At 37.5% G+C, this 24,750-nt stretch overlaps 1 protein-coding gene across 3 annotated transcripts; it reads right to left on the minus strand.

Moving 5' to 3' along the window:
• Nucleotides 1-301: 301 nt before the first annotated feature.
• On the minus strand, nt 302-15,964 carry KIAA0408 (KIAA0408 ortholog). Of its 3 annotated transcripts, XM_045188746.3 has the most exons (7): nt 15,830-15,964; nt 11,492-11,854; nt 11,315-11,394; nt 7,812-9,126; nt 4,061-5,202; nt 3,812-3,957; nt 302-2,232 (listed from the first exon to the last, which is right to left on the minus strand). In XM_045188746.3, the coding sequence occupies exons 1-5, from the start codon at nt 15,962-15,964 to the stop codon at nt 5,029-5,031; spliced, it is 2,067 nt and encodes a 688-aa protein (XP_045044681.2). In that variant the 3' UTR covers nt 302-2,232; nt 3,812-3,957; nt 4,061-5,028. The 3 variants fall into 3 exon arrangements, with proteins under 3 accessions (XP_045044681.2, XP_045044682.2, XP_024407633.2); XM_045188747.3 differs by lacking the exon at nt 3,812-3,957; XM_024551865.4 differs by having other exon boundaries at nt 302-3,957.
• Nucleotides 15,965-24,750: the final 8,786 nt, after the last annotated feature.

A 24,750-nucleotide genomic window follows, 5' to 3' on the forward strand; every position in this document is an offset into this window, starting at 1 on the left:
TTACTATACAATGTAAATTAAGGTTGGCTCAATTTTATAAAATAAGTACATTCAGTCCAGCTGTGATTAAATAAGGAGAGAGCAGAACTTTTGTTTTTCTATTAAAACATTAACAATTTTGTCAACTTATTCAACAAATATTTTTTGAGCCTACTATCTGCTAGCACTTTTTTAAGTACTTGGCATAATCAGTGAGCAAAGCCAAAAATCCATATTTTAAGGACTGTCAATATCTTCAAGTTAAAACCCCCCAAATTTAAAGAATTTTAGACACTATTAGAGACTTTTGGATAGCATTTATTTTCTCGATTGAAAACATTCCAGAGACATTCAAGAAACACTAATCTAGATGTTTCCTTACTTTCTGTAAATACCTAGGTAGTTAATTTGAGAACAGAAGGCTGCTTGAGTGTGGAAAAGCGAGTTGATGGAATTACGTGTGTGACACAGAACAGTCTGAGGGAACCTCTGGCTCTCACCACCGAATGGAATAGTCCTGTGTCCAGAAATTTCATGTTCTCAGATCCTACCTACTCTTTTCCACTAGATAGCAATGGATCAACACTGGATATTCTCGTTCTTGGGGTACCTTTTTCTCTACCCCATGCTTCCCATTTCTTTTTCATTCAGACAGAGCTCAGAGCAGTTAAGTCCCACCTCCTTTAGTTATAATCACATTTCACTTCTTTTTCTTTGACACTATTATTTTATTCTCAGAAGCAGTTTAAGTTTTCTCAATGCTCACCCACTTCATATATACAATTTTGTGTGATATTCTAGGTTTTTCTAAAAATACTTACTCTTTGATTATGTGCACATTTTAAATTTTTTATTGGAGAAAATACCACTTTCAAGGTCTAGGGTATAGTTGTGCTCTTACGGTCTATTATATGAAGGTGTAGATGGCTTATTACATTTATTCCATTATCTAGATAAAATTTAAGATTCTGGCGATAGTCACAAGAAACTGACGACAGAAGTTGGGAAGAGTATCAGTCTGCACCTCCTCGTCTTTGCCTGACTCCTTAAATTCTTCAAAATGAGGTCCTCTGACGGCGTCCTACGAATTGTAGTTCCTAAAGATATCCCAGTGAGAGCTCAAGCTGCACCGACCCTCCACTTATTTCAGCTTTGGGGTGATTTCGCTTCTATGCCAGAAATGGGTCCTTCGCTTGCTAACCTACTCTTCTTCACTCCCAACTTCAGTAATGATCTGGTGTGCCAGTGAAGACGTCTCCATTTTTATTTCAGATCAAAATTTCCCTCCTTACCTCTAGCTGCATCTCTCAACTTCCTTTCATGCTGGTTGCCAGGACTGGGCTTCTAGAGCTAGTATCTTGCTTTTGCCAATTTATTTCCACAAACATTTCATTCTTACTCTCTTCCTGGATCTAGTGTCTGGTCTCAGCTGCTTTATGAAGAAGCTCTTTGAGGATGACCACCTGCCCAAGTTCCCAGCATGGTAAACCCTGGAGTCCTTGATGCCATGCTTTTCCAGGCCTTTGATTTGCCTGGGAAAGTCTAGCATTGGCTTTTGCTGAGTTAAATTCACTTAGCTTTGATTCCTTGGGCTACACAACCACCAGCTTCATTTTCAATGGGTGACATGCCTGGTCTCAGCTTCTCTCTCCTGGAATTTCCTAGGAAGAACCTCTAAGAACCAGTGATCTACCTTTTGAGAGTATTAACATGTAGAGACTATTGTCCCCTTTCGCTCCTACATGTAAGTTACTTTAAAAAATATTGTAAATAGCCCTCTGGCTTTCATTGACGATTAACTATTTCACTCCAGTTACTATTAACTCAAAGAATCATTTACTGAGTTAATTATAACACAAAATATTTTGCAAAGATTTAAATAAAAATATATTTTAGATGAAGCTAGGTTGACATGTGCACATTCTGAGTTTAGACTTCATAAAAACTTTCAGCTTTCCTGAAGACCAGTGTAGAAAAGGAGGAAAATCAAAATATTCTCCCTGTTTACAGATGCCATAGCAAGTGTTTCCATGCCTATTTTATTTGGTAGCTTCCAACGACTGAAGAAGATATCAAAATCAAGTAGTGGTTTGTCACAAATGTGCCTAAAATAATTTTAAAAATCTTTGCAGGGAATCAGATTCTCTTTTTTTTAGTTCCAGATGTTTTCTCGGGATGACATGGGGTCTGGCTACATCCTCTATGCAGAAGAAAGCCAAGTTTTGTGCGTGATGATCTGGTCATCTTCATTGTCTATGCGAAAACAAATAGAAGTTACGGGTAATTTTTGTCCAAGTGAATTATGCAAACATAACTTGTATTTTTATATTTGGCTTTGATGGAAGGCCATATAGAGAACCTGTGCGAATGTTGTGCACAAGCACACCCATGCCCAAGCACACACTCAGGAACCCAATCATTCTTCTCTGCTGCACTCTACTCCTTTCTGAGATAACCCATAATATCACAATCCTCATTTGAAATAACATAAGATTTTCCCTGCAAAAGTCTGCTAGGGAAAACCTTGATTAACACAAGTGTTTCTCATCAAATATTTCCAAAATGTTTACAAATTCCTGACATCCAGCAGTGATGGCATAATGAAGTGTATGGTGCTGGGAAGAAAATGCTCATCCAAAGTTGAAAAGTACTGGTTAAAAATCCCAACACATCAAGAAATATTTTTCAAAGATAATTTCCATTCACCTGATAGATTTTTCCATATAAATTTATAAAATATGCTAGAAGAGAACATTCACATGATCTTTGTTTTAGTTTCTTCATCTTTACAATCAAGGAGTTTGACTAGATGCTTTTTTTAGCTCTGAAGTTGTATGATTTTAGTCAGTATAAGATGTTAAAATGTGTCACACTCTTTAAATCAATTGGTAATAGAAAATGTGGCTTAAAATTATTAAGACTGATCTATAACACTTTTAACTTACAGGTCACAAAGGCAAGTCCCAGGGAAGTAACACGACTACCCAGTGATACCCAGCCACTTGGGTATCAATGCCACTTCTTCCATATCTTCCTAATCATCAAATGTTTTGCTTTGTTTTGTTTTGTTTTATCAAATACTCCATATTCCTACTCCCCACCCCTGGAAAATTTTTAGTAATCACGGGGTGAGCCAAGTAATCTAATTTTGTAAAAGAGATCCTCAGCATTCGGACTTGTAGTTAAAGGTCAGAATCACTGTTCCCCATCAGCCACCTGGGACACAGGGATGTAGAGGAACAGGTATGTCACGCAGGCCTTGGGCAGGCTCTCCAACATTACACAAATGGCATCTTTCTAACACATCCATCATTTTATGCCACAGGCTACCACCTCCCTAGCGTTTTCTCCCTTCTAGGTGCAATGCATATTATATAAATGACATCATTTGGTGTCTAGGTTACTTTTCTCTAGTAGGCTTCCTATGGAAAAGGATATTCCTGAAAGAAACAAGAATTTAAAAAGTGGATCAATAGCCCTTACTTACCATCTGCTCCAACCTCACATTCTAGTTTAACTCAGTTCAACCCCTGGACACTCCCTTATTGAAAAGCGTAAATCTGCCCACCCCCGTGTAACAGTCAAGCCTGTTAAGGCAGTCTGGGGTTTGGAATTATTTACTTGGTGTATTATGAAGTGAATTTCTGTAAATTCTTAGAATATAATATACAGAGAAGGCTCTTTGGACACTTTGTCATAAGAATTTCTTAACCTTTTTGGTAGCAAAGGCAAAGCTTAAATAAACTTAATATCTTAATGACACAGTTGGCTTTATACAGAGACAACGGAGAGCAAAATTATTTCTAAGAGATTCCATATAGATTCCAAGTACCTCAACATTCACATTTCTGTCAGTTCTCAGTGTAGATTTCATGTGTTCACTGTTTGCAAATTGTGGCCAAAATATGCATTTCTGCCCCTTATACTACTTGTGGGTACCAAAGGTTAGTTTAAGGCTTTTTTTTTTCATGTAGCACACTGAAAGAAATACATAAGAAACATCATTCTTTGTCTTCCTTGTTCACAAATAAGTAAATCATTCTTTGATCTACTGATTTGAGAAAAAAAATAAATGACTTACCTCTAAATATGTATGACTCCAATTAAAGTAGCTGGACTAAAACTTACAATTATAACAAAAAATAGAATTCAACATAATTTTCTTTTTATATCTGATTTAAAGAATGTTTGTAACTGGATTTGACAAAACAAATTAATTTTGAAGTCACATTGTTTATAAGGCAGTCTCAGGATTCTGGCTCTGAGGACCAAGTACATTTTTAAAGCCATAATAGACTACCAAGTGATGTATAAAAGCTTTCGTGCACATTTTATGTTTGCTTCAGAAGGGTGATCTGTTACACCTGTGACAGTTTTATTTATTTAAAAGAGCAAAACAGGAGACCAATGGTATTATCCTTATAGGGGTTAAGAAATTATTTATGAGTTGTATATAAGAATCTACCATGTTAGATATGTGTATAACTTATTTTTCAATGTAGTTGGGGCCAAGAAAGTGGTTAATTAATGTATGTACCTCAAATGCTTTAAGTGGATACCTATGAAAAGGTATACAAAATATAAATAGTGCTGTATATTTTCAAAAATTTAAAATAAACACAAAGAATATATAGGTATACGTGTTATAATTTCGAAGTCAACACTAGCACAAAAGTTTTCTTATCTAAATACATACTAGGATACTTCCTATTTCAACACATGCACCTGCAAACACATGGCCATGCACATAACCTTGCTTTCTGCCACTTGCAAGAAAGTTAGAATATACAATATAGTACATTGTTTCAACTTAAATCATATTGGCAAATTAATGAGGATGGCATTAAAAAGTCTGATCTAAGAAATCAACAGACAGGGAGATAAATATTCCACAGGTTAAAAACACTGAAGACTGATGGGAAGTTAAGATTTAAATTGCTTGTCCCACTAATCTTGAAAGATACAGAAGCGACAGGATGGCCTGTAAACACTCAGAATGCCCTGTTTGATGGTTGGGATTTTTGAAGTCCTGCAATCCAAGCCAGAGACTCAGACCACTGATGCTTCAGATCGCAGAGAAATAGTGGAGCAGTGGGCAGTTCTCCGCAAGGTGGGGGGCGCCGATGGAGATCTCGATGCCCATCTGGATGGGAGACGCCGATTTGCTGGTCTAGCGGGTCGGGAAAATCCTTTGTCACGTGAGGATTTCACTGCCATGGCTTCCTAAGACGAAAGAAGACATTCCTCTCACTATACCAGCACCAACAATGGGCTTAATATTTTATGAATCTCGACAATGGTCTTAATGTGTTAGCATATTTATGAGCAAGAAAGAGCATCACCAACTAAAAATATCATCTCGTATTTGTGGTCTTGAATGTTTTAATCAAGGCAGTTTTAATATGTAATATGACATTTAATGATCTTTTCACATTGACAAATTTTAACACAACTGGTCTCTTTTTAGAACTAATTTTAAGTTTATTATTCAGTAGTTCATGTTATAGGTAACTTTCATACAAGGGAACTGCAGGTGTTTCTTGGCGATATTTTATAATGTTTTAAGTGTTATTTAAAAACAAAAAGATAATTTATAGAAGAAACTTCCTTTTTTTCTCAAGTTGACATTTTTAAAGGTCATAAGCAAAAACCACACAAACCATCAAATGATTTGTTTGATGCTTTTCCCCCACTAAGAAGCAGTGTTACAAGCTCTCAGACATTTTGAAATTGCTAATAGTTACTATCAATAGAGGGCATCGTTCATTTGATGACTGCACTTTTTTCCTTCCCTTCCTTTCCCTTTCTTTCATTTCTTCCTTCTTTTCTTTTTATTTTAAAGGGAGAAAATCATTTTTAGAAACTTGCAATTAGAAAGTGTATGTAACCCATTTTATACCTTTGGTTGTTACTGACCTTTTAAACAAAGCCTTTGCTCTTTTATCTGAGAGAGGCAGTGAGGATGGCCTCAATTTCTATGACAGTATCCTCATGTTCTTTTTCTTTCTTTGGAATCTTATTTTGATAGAGGGAAGGGGGATGAAGAACTATTTTTAAGGATCCATAGCAGAGGACTCCTCCCAAACCTCCAATCAATGCAAAAATGAGGAATATTTACTTAATGAGAATTTGGCTGGTTATTGTATACATGTTTTTTATTTCCCACCTGAAGGTACAGGACCTTACAGGTATTTATGCGCTTAAGTGAGAACGAAAGATACATATAAGCGCCCTCATGTTCGATGCAGCATTATTTACAATAACCAAGCTATGGAAGCAACCCAAGTGCCCCTCAATAGATGAGTGGATAAAAAAGCTGTGGTACATATATCTAATGGTATATTCTTCTACCATAAAAAAAATGAAATCTTACCATTTGCCACAGCATGGACGGACCTAGAGTACCCTAAGTGAAATAAGTCATCAAAAGACAAATACCATGTGATTTCACTCATATGTGGAATCTAAAGAACAATATAAGTGAACAAAAAAAACAGAAACAGACTCAAAGATGCAGAGAATGGAATTATGGTTGCTAGAGTAGAGGGGGGTTTGGGAAACTGGGTGAAAAAGGCAAAGGGATAGAGAAGCACAGATTGGTAGTTACAAAATAGTCATGGGTATGTAAAGCATAGCATAGGAAATAGCCATTCACATTGTAATGACAATGTATGGCAGCAGGTGAGTGCTAGAAATGTCAGGGGGATCGCTTTGTAAAGTATATGATCATCCGTCTACTATGCTGTACATGGGAAACTAATAAAAATAATATTTAGTGTAAACTGTAATTGAAAAAAATAAAAAATAAATGAAAAAAGGAAAGATACAAAGGCAAAGTAATTATTCGTGCCTTGTGCAAACTTGCACAAGGTTTCTGATAAAGTAGATGAAACTGATATTTATGTAGGGTTTGAAAGCCACACAAAATATTTTTTCAAATAGGAAGGAAGTAACCTGCACAGCTTAAAACTATGCTGCATACAGAGTTGTATTATGTAAAGACAAGGATTTTTGAAGCATTAGCTAATTTTAACAGTAGGTCACCTTATAAGCTTTTGTGAATTATGCATAATACGGTACTGTTGGATAACTCCTCATTGTGAACACCAACCTCTTCTACCTCTTTTCCACCTGTAACTAATAAAGATAACGCTCTTGAAAACTGTCTGGGACAAAAAAAGGATAACCCCATTTCAAGTACCAATGTTTTTGCATTTTCATGCTAAGAATTTATACAAAGAATGACCTTAATATTGTTTAAGCTATAATATCACTTTTTAACTTCAATGTACTGCCTGTTGGCTCCACAAATAAGAGAGCTTTATAAAGCAATATTTTAAATGATATACTTTACCCATATCTGTATTTAAGTGACTAAACCCATGAGAAAAAGCATGAGTCAAGTACTGAGAATGACTGAACTCTTCATAGTTAACAACTGAAAAGTAAAAATTATTTTTAAAGTATTTCCCCACATACTTTTAACAAACACTTTAAAAGAATTAAATTCTATAAATCAACAAATGCATATTCAGAATACTTTTACAAGAAACTTACATTTCATCTTTTAAGCACACATACTATATTTACGTTACCCTATTTCAGAATTTTAAAAGAAAGTTATAATGTACTAACTCATCTTAAAACTCTACTGTAACAAGTTCATGTTGAGTTACAATCCTAAGGTTTATAGTTATTCACAAAGTGAAAGATCAGAAAGTTAAGACATCAAAACATGAGCCTTCTATTTTATATGAATGCAAGGGACCGAACTCTGAGCCACAGCTAAACATGAATGAAGTTCTACCAAAATATATTAATTGTTTTCTCACCTCTGTTACCTTTTTCCAATCTATTCCTTGCTTCACTTGCTGTGCCCCACACATAGCTGTTTTTCTTTGAAGCTCTTGTTCTGTTTGAATTATTTTTAAATGTTGACCTAACGTGGCCCCAGCACTGACATCAGAATTACATTTGGGCCAATCATCCTGGAAGCAGTTAGAATTTTGCAGAGCAGACCCTGTAGATGTCTCATAGGTTTTCAGCAGCTTTTCCACAACACCATAATTTGACCTAGGATCCGCTGATCTTGGTCGGCCAGACAAATTACTGGGTCTCCAGTCATGCTCGTGGAGCATATTCCGATAACTGCTAGGATTTAGGTGTTCCTGCATTTGCCTGACCAGGCCTGTTGTGGATTGACTGGTGGGATTATCAGGCACATTTTCTCTAGGCACAGGCATGTGGGTACTGGTTTTCAGAATATCTGACACACTGTCATTTTCTGGTACATTGCCTATATGAGTAATTAGGGTATCATAAGGCTTGAGGTCTTGAGATGATTCTGAGTAGCTTTGACTTTGCAGTATTGCATGACAATTTCTATCTGTTCTAAATACAGTTCTATTAAATTCATCAGTCTTTGCTGCCAGCTTTTCATTCCTAGTAGTCCTTTCAAAGCCACAACTGAAACTTCTAAGCGGGCCACTGCTCTGTGTCCCCAAGGAGCTATAGTCATTGCTTCCATGAAGGTCAGAATGAGATTTAGCAGGGTGATCTGGGATCATCTTTTCATATTTCGACTTATTGGGAGTAGAGCAGGTTTTCTGAAACCAAAGGGTAAAGGGGCTATTTTTTGTGCCTATCATGCTTAATTCAGCATTTTCTTTACATGGAGGCTTGTTATCTATTTTGGCTTCTGGTGCCAAAGAAGAAAACATGATACCATTTTTCAAAGTTTTCCCTTCATTTAGACACAGCGTAGGCATCTCATCATGCCTCAGAAGGACATGAGGCCTGCAGTTCCTTTCACCTTGACCCTCTTGGACCACCTGGCTGTTGAGATTTAAACTTTCCTTCAGACTTTCAAGGGCTCGTTCAGGGAATGAGCTGGGAAAATTCCGAGATGTGCTTCTTGGAGGAGGCACTGGTGGAGTTTCATTACTTTGCAGATCAATTGTATCAATTCCACATTTTTTCAAAGAATTCCATTGAAGCATATCAGCATAGCTCAGATTCCTTCTGTTTTCCTGCTTTTCTTTCTCTAAGTTTATTGGAAAAATACACTGGCCATTGTTGATCCTGTGGTCTCCATGGGGTGTGTTAATTGCATTTGGCATTTCCTGGAGAAAAGAATCTGACTTCATCCTAAACAACGATAAAACATATGATATACTAGCAATAACTTTATTTAGGGTAAGTAATTAAAAAATATGGGTTAAGCAATGGATCTTTGCTATAGGAAAAGGAGTCACAACTTACTGCAGCATATTTTCTATATAAGTCCCTCGTCAAAACCTCCGAGTCTCTTTTACTGTTGGACTAGCTCTTAGCGCTGCATTCTAGGATCTATATACTCGGACCCAAACCATTTCTCCAACCGTGGCTCTCACTTTTTTCTATTACCTGAGCCTCACCTACATTCAGACTAGATCATGGATAGTGTACCTTGTGTGTCTGTTATTAGCATTCCCATTTCCACAAGTTTTTCCTAATCATTTCCTTGCCTTCGCTCTGCCTACTGAATTCCTATTCGTTTTGTCATGTGAGATTAAGTTTCTCCCCTTGAATTTGAAGTAACATTCTAACTAATGTAACAGAAATCTGAATAAAAGTGCAACAAGACATGAGTAATACCAAATAGAAGGTATCATTTGAAAGAAAAGTAAGAATTTTTTGGATGAGTAAAGGGCAGACAGGCAACGTGAACTGTAGTAAAAGCAGTGTTGCTATTCAAGGAAAAGCAAGCACTATGGTGTGGATGGATTATAAGGCAGAGTGGAGAGGACAATGGAAAACAGGTGAGAAACATCAGATAATTGTAATGCCTTTGAATTATATATTAAGAATGTTGAACTTCTTCCTAAAAACCATGAAGTAACAAGGAGAACTTCATACTTCTCTTGAGTTCAATAAAAATAAAAACCAAAATATAGCAACAATGAGGATTCTCAAATTAAAGTTAATTATATTGATAAATGTAAGTCATATTTATATCTCTTTAACTTATAAAATATCATGTGCTAGTTCACAATAAAGTACAGGTAAATACTGATTAACAAAGAATAGTAGACAAAAGCTAAATGGGCAAGTAGAGGACAAAATTATGGAAAAAAATGAGTGGGTAAGAAAATATACTTTAAGTCAGTAAAAAATTTCTCTCTGAGCTTCCTATGAGCTGAAGAAAAATAAGGCTACTCATTGATACAGCTTTCTAAGAGAAGCCTCCTGCCTCACTACAAGAGACACGTTGATCCTAAGATAATCCATCTTTACTTAAGTTGCAGAAAATTCCAATTTATTTTTTAATTTGGCTCAGACTTACTTTTACAATTATATAGGTGTCTTGGAGTTGAAACAGTATTTCATAGCATTGTATATATACATGTACACATTTCTAATATGTTGTTCTGAAACTTACATATGTTTCTATTATACACACAACAGATGTACAGAAATAAGTGACCCTTGGTTATAAAACAGTTCAGTACAACATCATTATGTAATTAAAACACCACATTGTTAAATCTGACATAGTTTAAAGATGTACTTAACTGGATTAGCTCATTTATACACTCTTTTACCATCTAAATACTCAAAATAGAAAAAAAAACTTCATTAGAATGTATTCATTAACTTATTATGAATGGTATACCTTAAATAAACACCAAAAGAGTAAAGTATTCCTAATAGTCAAATTACAAAGAGAATTAGGAGAAAACAAATAAGATTTGTTTGGTCAAATATGTTTGGGATTTTAAAAGAAACTTGTTAGGTGAAAAAGATATACTTAGCGAATGATGCTCCACAGCTTGAATGTACCAGAAGGAACATTCAAAATAAGAATTATTTTAAGGACAAATACCATATGATCTCACCTTTAACTGGAACATAACCAACAGAAGAAAAAAGCAAAGAAAATATAACCAGAGACATTGAAGTTAAGAACAATCTAACAATAGCCAGGGGGAGTGGGAAGGGGACAGTGGGGAAAGGGGATTACAGGAACTACTATAAAGGACACATGGACAAAATCAAGGGGAAAGGTGGAAGTGGGGGAGGGAGGGGGGTTCGGCTGGGGTGGGGTAGAAGGATGGGGAGAAAAGGCATACAACTGTAATTGAATAACAATAAAAATTTAAAAAAAGAATTATTTTAAGAATTATTTTGAGCATTAGCGAACAGAAAAATATTCAATTAAATATTTTACCTCGTATCTAAAAACATTTTAATAACTCATTGTTAATGATCACTAACGAAGTGTAAGGAATTTATTAACTAAATACAGTATTTTTGATTTTTCCAACATAAGATAATCATAGAAGTACCAGCCTACCTTCTGTGGTTAGACCGCTTTCGAATTTCCTCTTGAAAGCTGCACAATTCTTCACTGACTTTGGCAAGTTCTTCAAGAGCCTTTATATACATATGTATATATAATCAATAATGTGTTAGGACTTGGAAATGTAAATAATTTTTGGAAACAGTTTTAGGCCAGTCATGGCTTACTTACTGTGTTGAGGGCGCCGGAACAGCCCTCAGTCGCTTCCTCAGAAGTCCTCAGGTCAGGCCAGGCCCCACGTTCCTTTTGGTCGTCTGTGGCCAAAGGATTCATAAACAATACCTTTGATGTTTTGGTTGCTTTTTGTTCCTTATACATTTGATTTCCTTCACTGAGTAAGCTCTGCTCTGTTTTATGTTCTTTTTCCAGGTCATCCCTGTGATTCATCCCTGCGCATTCCTGTGGCCCTGAAATGGGGTAATTTGGAGAAGATCCCACCACTTTATCTTGAATGGCCTCCTCACGGTCGAGGTCAATGACTTTAGCACGCTCACTCATGTTGGTTTTCCTCCGAAGCTTTACTTCATGGCAAAGCTGTAAGGAAAACAAAGATAGGAATTTTTACCCCCTTAATTCATGTTGTCAATATTTTTGAAGCTAAGTACTCTATTTTCAGTTCTTTTTGCCATATGACTGTATACTGCACTGGGATCTTATTCATGCTTGTGCCTCTAAATAGTATTTCTAAAATCGGGATTAGCCAGAACAACTTTGATAAACCATAAAGACGACTTTTTATAGGTCAAAGCATGGATGACAATTTCAGTCTTTCTGAGTAGAAATCAGCTCAGTCAAAAGTAAAACAAACCTGTGTCTACATACAGCTATTACTAAGATCTAGGACTGTCATTAAGTTAGCATGACCTGAATCAATTACTGGCCATGCTCTCTCATTGCTTTCAGAGAGAAGAAACAGATTAACTAACATTAAAGCCATAGTTTTAAATACATGACCCCACCTTTGTGCCAACGTTTACTGTCAAAATAGTTGACAATCTCCTATAGTCAGTTTATTTTGTCCCCTAAATGGGCATTTTGAAATCAAAGGATGTTTCTGTTGGAAATTATGTTGGCAAGGGCTGGTTAATACTGAGATTTTCTAACGCCAGGCTGTACACATTCAAAAAAAAGTTTTTCGTCCTGATTAAAACAAATGTGACCCTGTCCTATGTGATGCAAAAGAATTCAAAGGCTTTGGCCATCTATTAGTCTACGTTCAAGTGGACCCCAAATATTTCCTTGATGAGAATTTGGCTTAGCCTGCAGGCACTCACCCAGCTCACCTGTAAACAGAGGGAGTAAGTGGCTTTCTCTTCTGGCTTGAGTTCTGGGAAAGCTTGTCAAATTTCAAAGGAGACTATTGAATAACTATTAAAGTGAATGACTGCATTTTACAGCCACAACCTATATTCATACTACATCTATTATTTAAGGAATAACAGATTTATTGCTGCTCAATATTTACCTAAATCTCAGAGGAGAGAAGCACTATACATAGGTGATGCCTGAAAGCTATGCAGTGCATTGATTTCCCTAGATAGTTATGAATCTGTCATTGGATGAAGTCAGGAGAGCATCAAATTGCAGCCATGGCCCTGGTGAAATTATTTCTACTGAATTGCTGTAGGCATTATGATCTTGGCTGACCTTGAGGATATTGTAAGAAGCAACCCTCAAAGGTATAATGTTAAATCTAAGGATGCTGTTGGCCATGTCCTCTTTTGAGGAGTCATGGATAAAAACAAAATTGCTTTAGTTTCAAAAGTAGAGACAGAAGTGCTATTTCTGGAAAACAAGTTTGCTTTTGTTTTCTGAATATTGAGAAATATGCATCTGATAATATTTGTGTTAGTTAATAGACAGAATTGTTACATACATTTTACATATGATCCTTCCTCTTGTCTTTATCTCACCTTTCTTTTTGTTTCGTATATGCCATTGTAAGTTCTCTTGAAAATTTAGGTGAGGTATGAATACGCAAATAACATAATGTTATTGATGGAAAACAGTTTGTTTTGTATAATTTGGTACCTGGCCCTTGTCAATGGTTATCTAATCATTTTAACAAAGGAGATAAACAGAAAAGATTGCAATGTGATTTAAAAAACTCCAGGCATCTATGTACTCTCTACAGGGTTTCAATCTGGAATAACCAAGTTTTAAATGATACATGCACCTCTTGGTTTTATAATAGCAAATACAATGATCACGGATGTGGCTGAATAGAGAATCATCAGTATCTTAATATACAACATTGGAACCTCTCACTGGAAATATTACTACTTGGAATCACTAAAGTTATATGTGCTTCTAAAAATATGTAATTCCCTAATACGTGGCTTAATAATTTGCATATGATTTAATACACAGAACTTAGTGATAAGTGTAAACAAACACAGTCTATTTCGGTTGTGGTATGTTATAATTTTCCAAGTATTGACTGAGTTTTAATTTTATTTTGAAACAAATCATCTTGATTTTCTGTGACATATGAGGATACTCTCTCTTTTCCTCAATCTTTTCTACTCCCAGCTTTATGGCCTGTAAGAAGTGATGTGTAAAATGTACATTCTTACAGGTTACAAAGCTGGAACTCTAAAAGAAATCTCTATTTGTATGATAAGGGAAGCACAGCACTAGTATTTGGGGATTGAAGAGCATCCTCTGTGAATATTCTGGGTAAGTGCATTTTCTAAACACATTCCCTGGTTGTGGAGCTATATACTGCAAGCAACAAGGTGAAGAAAAACATTACAGCCCTTCTCTCCCCTTAAAGCAGAAAGTAACAGTGTTTTTAGAGATTATTAGCCTAAGTTTAAAGTATGTTTAATAGCCAAACTAAGCAAACAAGCAGAACAGAAACAGATATGGAGAACACTGGGAGGGTGGCTAGTTGGGGGGAAGGTTCTGGGGGTAAAGGTGGAGAGATTAAGTACAAAATGGTAGTTACATAATAGGCAGAGGGATGTTAAGGGCGTGTATAGGAAATGGAGTAGCTGAAGAACTTATATTCAGAACCCATGGACGTGAACAAAGGAGGTAGGATTGCTGGAGGGAGTGGGGGGTGCTGGGTGGAGGGGGGAAAGGGGAAAAAATTAGGACAACTGTAATAGCATAATCAATAAAAGTAAAGTATGTTTAATGCCTAGTTGATAAGGCTCATATTTACTACAGATGAAATGTACAGAGCTGTCATAATTACATATTTTACAATAAAAAGTTTAACCAGACAGCAGTTTGTTTTTTGCGACATGGCTTAACCATTGGCTAGACTAATCATGACTCACTTGATTATTTTGCTTGGATGCTACAGTTATCTGAGACTCTTCCTAACTGGACCTTCCAAGTCTTTGGGAGCCACTGACTCAAAACTTCGGGTTTCTGACCAGAGTTGTGGATTCTGATTTGACCCAGATTGTCTTCTGGCTGATCCAACCTGAGTCTCTGGGTGGGGGAATTCAGAGACTGAGCAAAGCGCCTGTTCCTGACAACATGGGGATGAGCAGTGGGTCCTCCTTTCAATCTCTAATCATACACGACATACTTGCCTTCTCATCTCTATTTGAGAGAAAGGGCTTAATAGCTACTCTTTTTTTTTTTTCTCTTGGTGCATGACAATTTGTATTTTATTCACTACCAGTTACATGGCTGTTAGTGAGAAAAAAAAATATTTGCACTATAAACCCATAAAGCACCAGCTCTGATTGCCTCTGAATAAAGGCCAAGGAGTCTGTTAAAACCATCCCTTTGGCAATGTGCACAAAACCATGCAAGTCAATACCATCCATGTTACCAGAATGAAGCAAGATAAGTATAAATAGTTTTCAGTTGGAACAAGCTTAAATGTACATCAATGTAAACGCTTGAAGGAATACTACAGACTCAACAGGCGAAGGGAAGGCTAATGGGGAGGAAATGACTAATTGTCTCAGAGTCACGGCATGCCATTTTTGGTCCCCTCTCTTCTAATACGTGTGCCAGCACCTGTGGAACACCCGACCAGGACAAATATCAGGCCCACTGCCATTTTCTGTTTGAGATACAACACTCCTTTTTGATTTTACCGTATTATCTAATATGTATTTTCCTCTGTAGACATTATTCATAAATCATCTCAGGAAAGATCTGCATTTTAATGCTCAATTGTAATTTTGCTAATTTTTTCCACCAATTATGTCTTTCTTACATTTTCTTCCTGGACCCAGTATTTGAAAAGTCATGAAAAAATGCATACTTCATTTTTTACTCAGTCAGAAAATAATAAACTGATATGCTTGAGTGACATTTGAAGTTCTTAATTTCCATGCAAGGCTACAAAACAAGCCTAGTCTGTATGATACCATTGGCTAAGGTTACGCTATTTTTGGTGTAGTAAATGTCACTGAGACATCTCTTAAGTGAAATAAGGAAAATAAAAACAATTTACAATGCCAGACAAACTTCAACCGCATTTTCACTTTCATTATGAGCTTTAAGTTTCCAATGAATTCAAAATAAATCCACTTGTACCTCCTCTATCTTCTTCTGCATGATCTTCCACTGGGTTTCCCATTCCCTCCTTTCATTGTCAAACTGGTCCAGTAACTCCATCTTTTCCTTGTGCCAGTCAGTCTCTGGGTTCTCCCACTGCTTGGGCAGGTCCATGGCAGCCACGTGAGTGTTAGTGAAGGGGTGTTTCTGCTCGTCTCTGCCTTCTCTTTATTGTTTCTTGGAATTTTGGAGTTGTTTTATTTGAAGCAGTCTCACTTGCCTTTAAAATAAAGCCTAATATAAACATAACAAGAGAGAGTTCCAAATCCATATGCTTTCTGGAAAGTATTAATCATTTTGTCAAGAGCCATCGACATAAACAAACTGTAGGAAAATTGGACTCCAAAGAAAAGAAGAAGAGACAACAATTTACTTAAGAAGAAACAAATACAGTAAAAAAATAAAAGAAAAAAGTATGTCAAAAGTTTTTCTCCTCCTTTCTAAGACCAGAGAGCAAAATTATAAAGGACAAGATGGTTAAATGTACGTGTGAGATATAAGTATTCCTTTAACCAACCACCTAATCTAAACATAGAATTTTTCATGACTATCTAAGACTGGAAATCGGAAGTTCAAATGTCACATCTGCACAACCATGGCGGGTTGTGCTGCAACAGAATCATTCCCTCTGATCTGCTTATGCAACCAGATCGTGCATCTCTGCGACTTAAAGTCCTGAGCCGGTGCTGGACTACAGTCTCAATTTTATATTCAGAGTTCCAGTACGTGCGAAATGTGATTACTGCGTTAGTGAGTTCCCAAACTTGGTAGTTGATCTGCGACTGGTATATTAGCAAGAAACCAAACTCAATCACAAAACAGTATTTTCATTATTTTACTTCAGCAAGGAAACTATAAAAGCATGAAACTGTCCTAGGAGCCAAATGTTAAAATGTACCCATGGTCTCTTTTCCGTCTAAGAGATTACGTACCAGAACCAATCTAGGATACTGAATACGGAGAATTGAAAACACAGTGCTCGGTTTGCAGGGAAGCCCTCTATCGCATTAAGCTGTACCTAAAGTAATTAGATTTCTAGCACGTCGGATATGTGTATTTAGGGTTTAAAGATGCAATTTAAAATACCAGATTAGTAACTCTAAGTCATCCAAAATTTCTGAGATTTAGTTTATTTACATTAAAATAGGGCCGATCACAGTGTTGTTCTAAAGATGAAATGACATATGAAATGCAAAATAGTTTGAGAAATTTTAATTTTTTTTTCTTATTTTGCTTTAAAAATCTTGCTTTGACTTCCACTGGAAATAATTTTATTCATAAAGTCATGTACTCTTTTAATGGGCAGAAAAGTGTGTTTAAAATGTTTGAATTTCCATCTAAGATCATCACGCTTCTAAGAAATCTAACTCTTCGGGTTTCTAGGCCGAGACCAAATTGTCTTAACTTAGCAGGTGGCAATTTATGCTCATTATGAGCGAAGTTCCCCAGAGTTATTAGCTGCCAAGGTGCTGGGATTGTGGAATGAAGCTGACATAACCAGGCAGCACGCCCCATGCTGGGTAACAGAAGACAGCCGCACATCATAGCCCAAATAAAAGATAAACATTGAAGACTAGTTTAAATTTTTGTCAGACTGTTCTGAGCAAGCATATCTGAGTGGCAAACTGTTCCAAACATCTATTTTCTGTGCTACAATCTAGCCATGAATTATAACAGACAAATAAGGATAAAAATGTTAGTCCTACCTGCAGGGCTCCACCCTCAAAAACACCCTAGTAACATTGGGGTCTGTACTGTTTCTCTTTTGTCAAACAATTTGCTACAGATACTTGGATCATTTTTACCTATGTCATTGGCACTCACAATACTACGACTAATTAAGTCAAGAAATTTCAAATTTAACCATTAAAGATGTGGTCATGTCTCATTTTACCGACTCGGCCACGTTCTTTTTTTCATCTCATTTTCCACCCTCCATCATCCTGTATTTTTTGACCTTGTACACCTATGAGAAAATGACCGTAAGTACCTGCCATAGCAAATGCCAGTTGGCCCCAATGAAGCACATCAATGAAGACCCAACAAAATGAAGATAGTAAAGAATATACAGAATTTTGGTTTTTGTTTTGGTGAATCTGTCACTGATCTTGAGTATGTAGTAATCTCCTAGGTTCATTTAATAACTATTCACAGGATATACAGACAGTGATTATTTTCAGAGACTAGCAGACTGCTTAAAGCTGTGTGTAATTAACTGTGAGCTGAAACTCCCTCTCTTACTAACAGGTACTTAACATTGGAACTTCTTAGGAACAGTGGAGTGGTTTAAGACATCAACAGATGGTTGCAGATTTCACCAGAGAACTTGTAGAAAGGGAATGGGCTAATTTCAAACTACCTGGAAAAGAGGTGTTATGATACTCTCTATTTCATTCTAACGGTCTTTAAACACTGGAAATGTTCAGAAATCATCATAAAGTTTCTCTCACAATTATGTAGCAAGCGGCTCCAATTTTTCCTTATATTCCTAACTCTCCTTGAATCACTTCTAGACCAGGTTAAAAGGTGGCACCCCCTTTTCTTTTTCACCTAACTGAAGGTCACCCAGGCAAACTCTCTGTCAGGTTTGCTCCTGGTAACAGGGAGATACATGAACCCAGACACATGTTCCCAAAGCAGACAGAGTCTTGCACTTAAATGCAAAGAGCCAAACTTATCACTTAATATGGAGAAAGGCCAACCTACAGAGCTTCCCCTTTTCAAGGCCAGAGAAATTCCTAGTGCCAGGAAATGTCATAGTTATGGATCAAAAACAAGCCTTTGAAAGAAAATGCCTACAAAGCAAAATCTGTGCCAATTTTGGGGAGAGGATTTATTTCACCCTCTTGGCATCTCTGTCTTGTCTTAAATGTCAAGCGCAATATAGCTGAATATATTGCTTTCTCCCCCCAAAAATAAAGTGGGGGCCATAACATTGTCGTGAGGATTAAGTGAGCAAAAGAGAGAATGCTTAATAAAAGTGCCTAAAAGCATTCTGGGGCATAGCGGTGTTCCATGACTGTCTGTTTCTTGGTTTCTTCCTTCTGTCCTTTCTTCCTTTGTCTTTTTTCTTGTCTTCCCTCCCTTGCCTCTCCTTCCCTTCATCTATCCTTCCCTATTTTTTCTAAAATAAAATTAATGCTTTTGATCTTTAATTAGAAAATTGATAGAAACAAGTCTAATGTGTGAACTCTCATATTTTCAATGATTTTCCTTTGCACTCAGTAGTTTTCAAGTGTTTCAAGGATACACTGACAGGTAAATACTTAGGAAAGTTTTGTATTAGTAAGCTTTTGAATAAATACAACATGTAAAACTGCTTTTGTTATAATTCTCCTTAAATATATAATTTTAGAAACTCCAACTAACGAGGCAACTTTGTAGGGACACAATGTTCTACAACGAGAAGTTATAGGGTAAAGTGGTTTACCAAATTCAGAAACTCAATTTCAGTGTTCTCTACTGAGGCCAACATAAAAGTTCTCTTTGTTCCTAGTTGTCAATCCTTTCGCCCACAGATATTGGCCTCCATGTGGGAGAGCAGAAAGGATTTCTGCTATGTGCACCCCTCCCATGTCCCTTTGATTCTCCATTTAATTTCATCCCTTGCAGAATTTCATTCAGAATAAAATTATTGGGGCAAACATAAGAACAGAGTGAGACACACTCCTCAGTCCTGCACAAGCTCTTCCCCCCACAACTCTAAGGTAGCGTTACAGAACCCATGTAAGCTACATATCCCCCCACCCCCCCACCAAGGCTGGAAGCCAGAACTGAGGAGTTGTGGGTGGGTTGCACAAGGATGGTGATGGGAAGAAAACAGTTCTGTTGGCCTTTGGACCCAACTCTGTCAGGAAATTTTATGTGTAACACAAGAGTCTCACAATAAGTAATTTTCATTTTCCTAATTAGTATCAATGGGTCACGGTAACACTTCTTTGAGGGGTGCTCCGTTCTTACTACTCCTGGTCATCACCATTTCAATCTTCTCCAGTGAAAACTGCACTTGAGCCAAACAAATAAAGCAGTGTTAGGGAAGTTGACTCCCTTGCTCTTTCTCTATTCTGAGATCTTTTTCAGAGTATTTGTTTCTTGCTTTCTTATTTCCTCTTTCTAAATGTATTACTTTTTCATACAGTTGAAGAGTTTACATATTCCAACAGGAATGTCACCGGCAATAGGTACTTGTCAATCTCACAGTTCCTAGAAGAGTCGTTTGCCCTGGAGGTGCTGCGCTCCCTCCGAACTTTGAGGGATTAGGAGTTCCCACGATATCATAGTAAGGGACCGTTTGCCTTGAAGTTTCCCAACCTTTCTCCAGGCTATTATAAATCACTTGTGTCAGTTCAACTAATTAACAGACCTTACTCCTCCCCTATTGTTCACTGGCAAATGCATCTTTCCACAGCCAACTATGATTTGATGTCATTACAGGGCGAGAGGAAACGTTTTTTACTGTTATTTTTGGTTATTTCAGCATGTCCCTTATGTTCCAATGAGGTCAAAGAGATACCACCACATGCAATTCCGAATAAACCAATTTTGCCTTCTCATGTTATTATCTTTTCTCCTTCCTTGTTTTCTCTCCAGTTGTACATTCAAACTACAAAATATCCAAGATATAAGTGTACTGATTTTACATCTCTTATAAAATAAAACTTAGAAACTTTTGGCTTGTATAAAAAAAACAACAACCTACAATGAACCAGCTTTAACAGAAGATGTGGTGGTAAAGGTTCCTACCTAACCACAAATTAACCCATGATGAATGGCACACCCTTTAGCTCAAATTACAGAAACACTTATCATGCAGTGAGAAAACCATCATCTTGGATGCAACTACATTTGTTTATTATTTTTCATTGCAATTTTCAAATATCAGCAGCCTTAAGGGTTGTGAGCTTTACTTTGCAAATGCTAAAAGTTCTTCATCCTAATCAAAACAGCATTCTAATAAATATATTTAGTGAAATGCCATGCCAGGCAAAACACTGCTGAACGACTAGGAGGCAGTGGGGTGGGGTGGAGGGATGGGGAGAAAAGGCAGACAACTGTAATTGAATAACAATAAAATTTTTTTTTAAGATTAAATTTAAAAAAAAAAGAAAAAGAAAAACAGAGTCAGAGAGCAGATGGCACCATCAGTCCAGAGTTGAGAAATCCACTCACAGCAGCTGAACCCTCTGTCCCCCGGGAGTCAGTACAATCCGTTAGGAGCCCCGCCCCACTGTTGCTAAGACCAGACGCAGACACTGACACAGGCAGATGTTGAAATCAGCCTCCACTGAAACAGTATCTATAGTTTCAAACGTCTAGGCAGCAGCCCTTTTACATTTTGCCAGAATTAGTCACTTGCTTTCAAACTGCCAGAAAGACACATACCTTCTCGCTCTGGGGAGGAATCCTATGGATGTTCGACCACTGGCCAATCTAGCAATGGAAGAACTGCTAGTCGTTTTAAAGAGAAAAGTCACAGCTTGGTGAAGCTTGCTTCTTTGCAAGGAATGGAAACGCACTATAAGTCCAACCATTCAACAGATCAGTACTGACAAGTCCCTTTGAAACCTTCACCACTTTCACAAATCAAAAGCTGCTCAGCTCAGTCACAGCAGCAGCCCAGACTACTGTGACGTCAGTTACTCGGAGGCGGCCTTCGAGCCACCTCTTCCAACCAGAGCTTTGTAACTCTAGAGCAGCTCCTTCTCTGGGTAAACAACTCCAGGTCCAGGACATTTTTAGCTTTTATAATGGAGCTCAGCATTTTCAAACTTGCCAAAAGAGCTGGTGGCAATATCACACAATGACAATGGCCTATTTTACATCTTTTGTTTGAAAACTCAACTCCCTTTTTTATAGGCAAGAATTATCTCCTCACATACCTCTCTTTCCCCTTTTTGGCTAGCATCACAATGCATTTTTCCGTGCTTTTAGAGGTTGGTGTCTGGATGTGGCAGAACATATATGCAGCAATGCTTTATATACGATTTCAAAAGATTTGTGAATTGTATCCAATTTCTATCTTTAAATAAAGTAGAAATGGGACATAGTTAAAGACCAACCTCATAGCTCCTTGTGATTCACAGCACCGCTTGATGCCTGTCTCTACAGCTATAGTGACGTCTCTCTGCTAGAGAAAATTCGATCCCATGGGAGAGGACGATACTTACGACCAGAGGGAAAGGCCAACGAGATACCCCCGTGCTTGTTTTCAGTTGCAGTGTGCTGCGGCCCAAGTATAAGGAGAGGCTCCTTAAAGCACCATCACGGGGATCTGTGCTGGAAAGGTGAGGACACCTTGCCTCCCCAACAACGTTTCCAGGGTGTGTGAGAACACACCTGCAGCTGATCGTGTTTGGTCTAAGAGACTGAAAGAAAGTGCCTAGAGCAACCTGTGTCTAATTCAGCGAATAAGCGAGGGACAGTTTAAATAATAAGGTCTTATCCTCAAGTCTGAGTGGTGGTTCACTTTCACATTATTGTTGCCTGCTTCCAGGTATTTCATGAGGAACTAAAAAGTTTAATAATAGTAACCTGTTCACAGCAGGACTTTTAGCACATATAGGACAACTGGATGAAACCATACCCTGTGATTTGAAAGCCTGGCACCGTAATTTCAAAAGCAGTAACAGGGGTGGTTATGACAGTAATTGCCCATGGAGAGGCAGCTCTTGGCAAGTCTCTGCACTAAGAACTTTGAATATCTTTCTTGTAGGTCACCCTCCCAGCAACTTCGTCTATAGGTACTATTATCCCCACCTTACCCATAAAACTGTGGCTCAGAGAGGTAAGGTACCTTGTCTAAATTCACAGAAACATGCTCATGCTGAAGAGTCGGATCTGGAACCAGTTTCTCCCACTGGGGATCTTGGGATTTCATCAGAGATCTTGGTTTCAATTCTACTGCCACCACTTATCTGTGTGAACTGAGTTTCAGCCTCCCGTAAAGGGATAATTATATTTGCTTTAGGAGGTTGTTGTAAAAACATGAGAGATACTTATGTGCCAGACATACAAGAAATGTTAGCTCATTTCTGCCTTCACTCGTGGGAAGACTAGAAAGGTGATCTTGGTGTGTGTGTGAGGGGGTGGGCAGGAAGGGGGCCCCAAAGCATGTATGCAGGATTATCTAGTAACATCGTTCCTCCTTATCTACTCTTCCACTCCAGACCTCTGAATTTCCACGTGTCCTTTCTAAATCGGACTGACTGCTTTCTGAATCCCATGAGAACTTCAGATAATATGTAGTTAAGTTAGAGCAGAACGTATGTTGGGCTACATACTTTGTTCTATCACTCAGTAGTACCTATGTCAATGTCCCTCTTCATGGGAGTGCTGGTAATTATTTACCACAGGTCCTTCACCTGCTTCTTGTCATGGTAAAGCTGACCTCAAATTATAGAAAATAAAAAAAGACTAAGACTTTGACAAGAATTTCACACCTCCTCCACCACTTCTTACATTTACCAACCCTTTCTGTGATAACTTTTCACGTGTGTTAGCTAAAATTTCCATGGCATATTTCATACTCAAAAGAAACAAAGTCACAATTAGATAATGGCATACAAAGGCAATAACTATTCAGGACAGGTTTTTTGAACCTGTCCACTAAAAACTTTGAAAACATGTTAAGGAAAGTTCCTGCTGCTGTGTACGTAAAGTCAACGGATTTTAAGGACTGACGCTGCTGTACTCAGCCCTGCAGTGCTGTTCAGCCACCTTGTCCAAATGAATGGCTGAGAACCTCTTCGGGAAAGTTCAGTATGTTGTATAATCCAGGCTACTCTTAAACCATTTAAATATTTAAGCTTTCAAATATAAAACTGATCCAAATTTTTGCTCGATGTACTGCAGAAAATTCAGAAAATTCATTCATATCCGATGACATACTAATCCTATTCCAGTGTATTACAAATATGGAGAGAAGTGTATCTAATACTTGATGTAAAGCAAATGCAGAGATGCCAGCTACTGTCAAGAAACCAAAAAGAAAATGTTGGAAAGGATTTGAATAGGTTTATATGAATAGGGATATTAAGCTACGCCTAAAGTCCTTTGGAAAGGGCGAAAGAAGACTGAGTGCGTAAATGTCACTAGCAGGTGATTCCAGACTTGCAGAATTTTACAGCCAGAAAGACCTATGAAATCATCTAGCCAAGCCTCTCATTTTACAGCTGAGGAGAGAGGCCCTGAGGTTGAGACATTTGCTCAAGGTCACAAAGCCATTGACTAGCAATGCCAGGAATAGAATCCAGGTCTTCTCATTCCTGGTGGAGTGCCTGGAAGTTTAAAATTCCAAGGCCTTCAAGGGAAGGGAACAGAACCTCAGGATAGAGTTTTGGGTGTGAGAGGCTGATTTCTGGCTTTCTCAAATTTTAAATTCAGCTTTCTTCTAAGTCCAAATGAGAAAGGCGACACTCCATCTTCCAAGGGTAACAAAGGAGTCATATAGCAGAGTATTTATTTTGATGACTATTTATTGAAAGAGGCTTTTTCTTTAGATAATATAAGTCCTACGTCAAAATACAAAAATAAAAGGATTTTAACTTAGTGGTGGGAAAAAATCTGAGCATAAACACACCAACTTTGCCGTTAGCACGCTAGTATACACTTAATTTATAGTTTTTGTCTGAAAGATGGTTGTGAAGCACCACAAAGCAGTTATTTGCTCAATCAATCTCTTTATGCTATGACAACCCTGGCTGGGTGTGAGACCGGGTGACTTCCGAACCCTTGTTTGTGTAGTTCTTCAGGCCCTTCCTCCTTTCCTCTTTAAACATATTTAGCAGAAGGGGCATCACATTTCTACTTACACTAACAAGAAGATAGAAAAAAAATTGGAAAAGTGATGACTTTGAAAACTGCACTCATTTTTATGCATATTAAAATTTAGAGGCTACTCT

The sequence above is a fragment of the Desmodus rotundus genome, chromosome 11 (assembly GCF_022682495.2).
Source record: "Desmodus rotundus isolate HL8 chromosome 11, HLdesRot8A.1, whole genome shotgun sequence".
In the NCBI taxonomy this organism is placed as follows: Eukaryota; Metazoa; Chordata; class Mammalia; order Chiroptera; family Phyllostomidae; genus Desmodus; species Desmodus rotundus.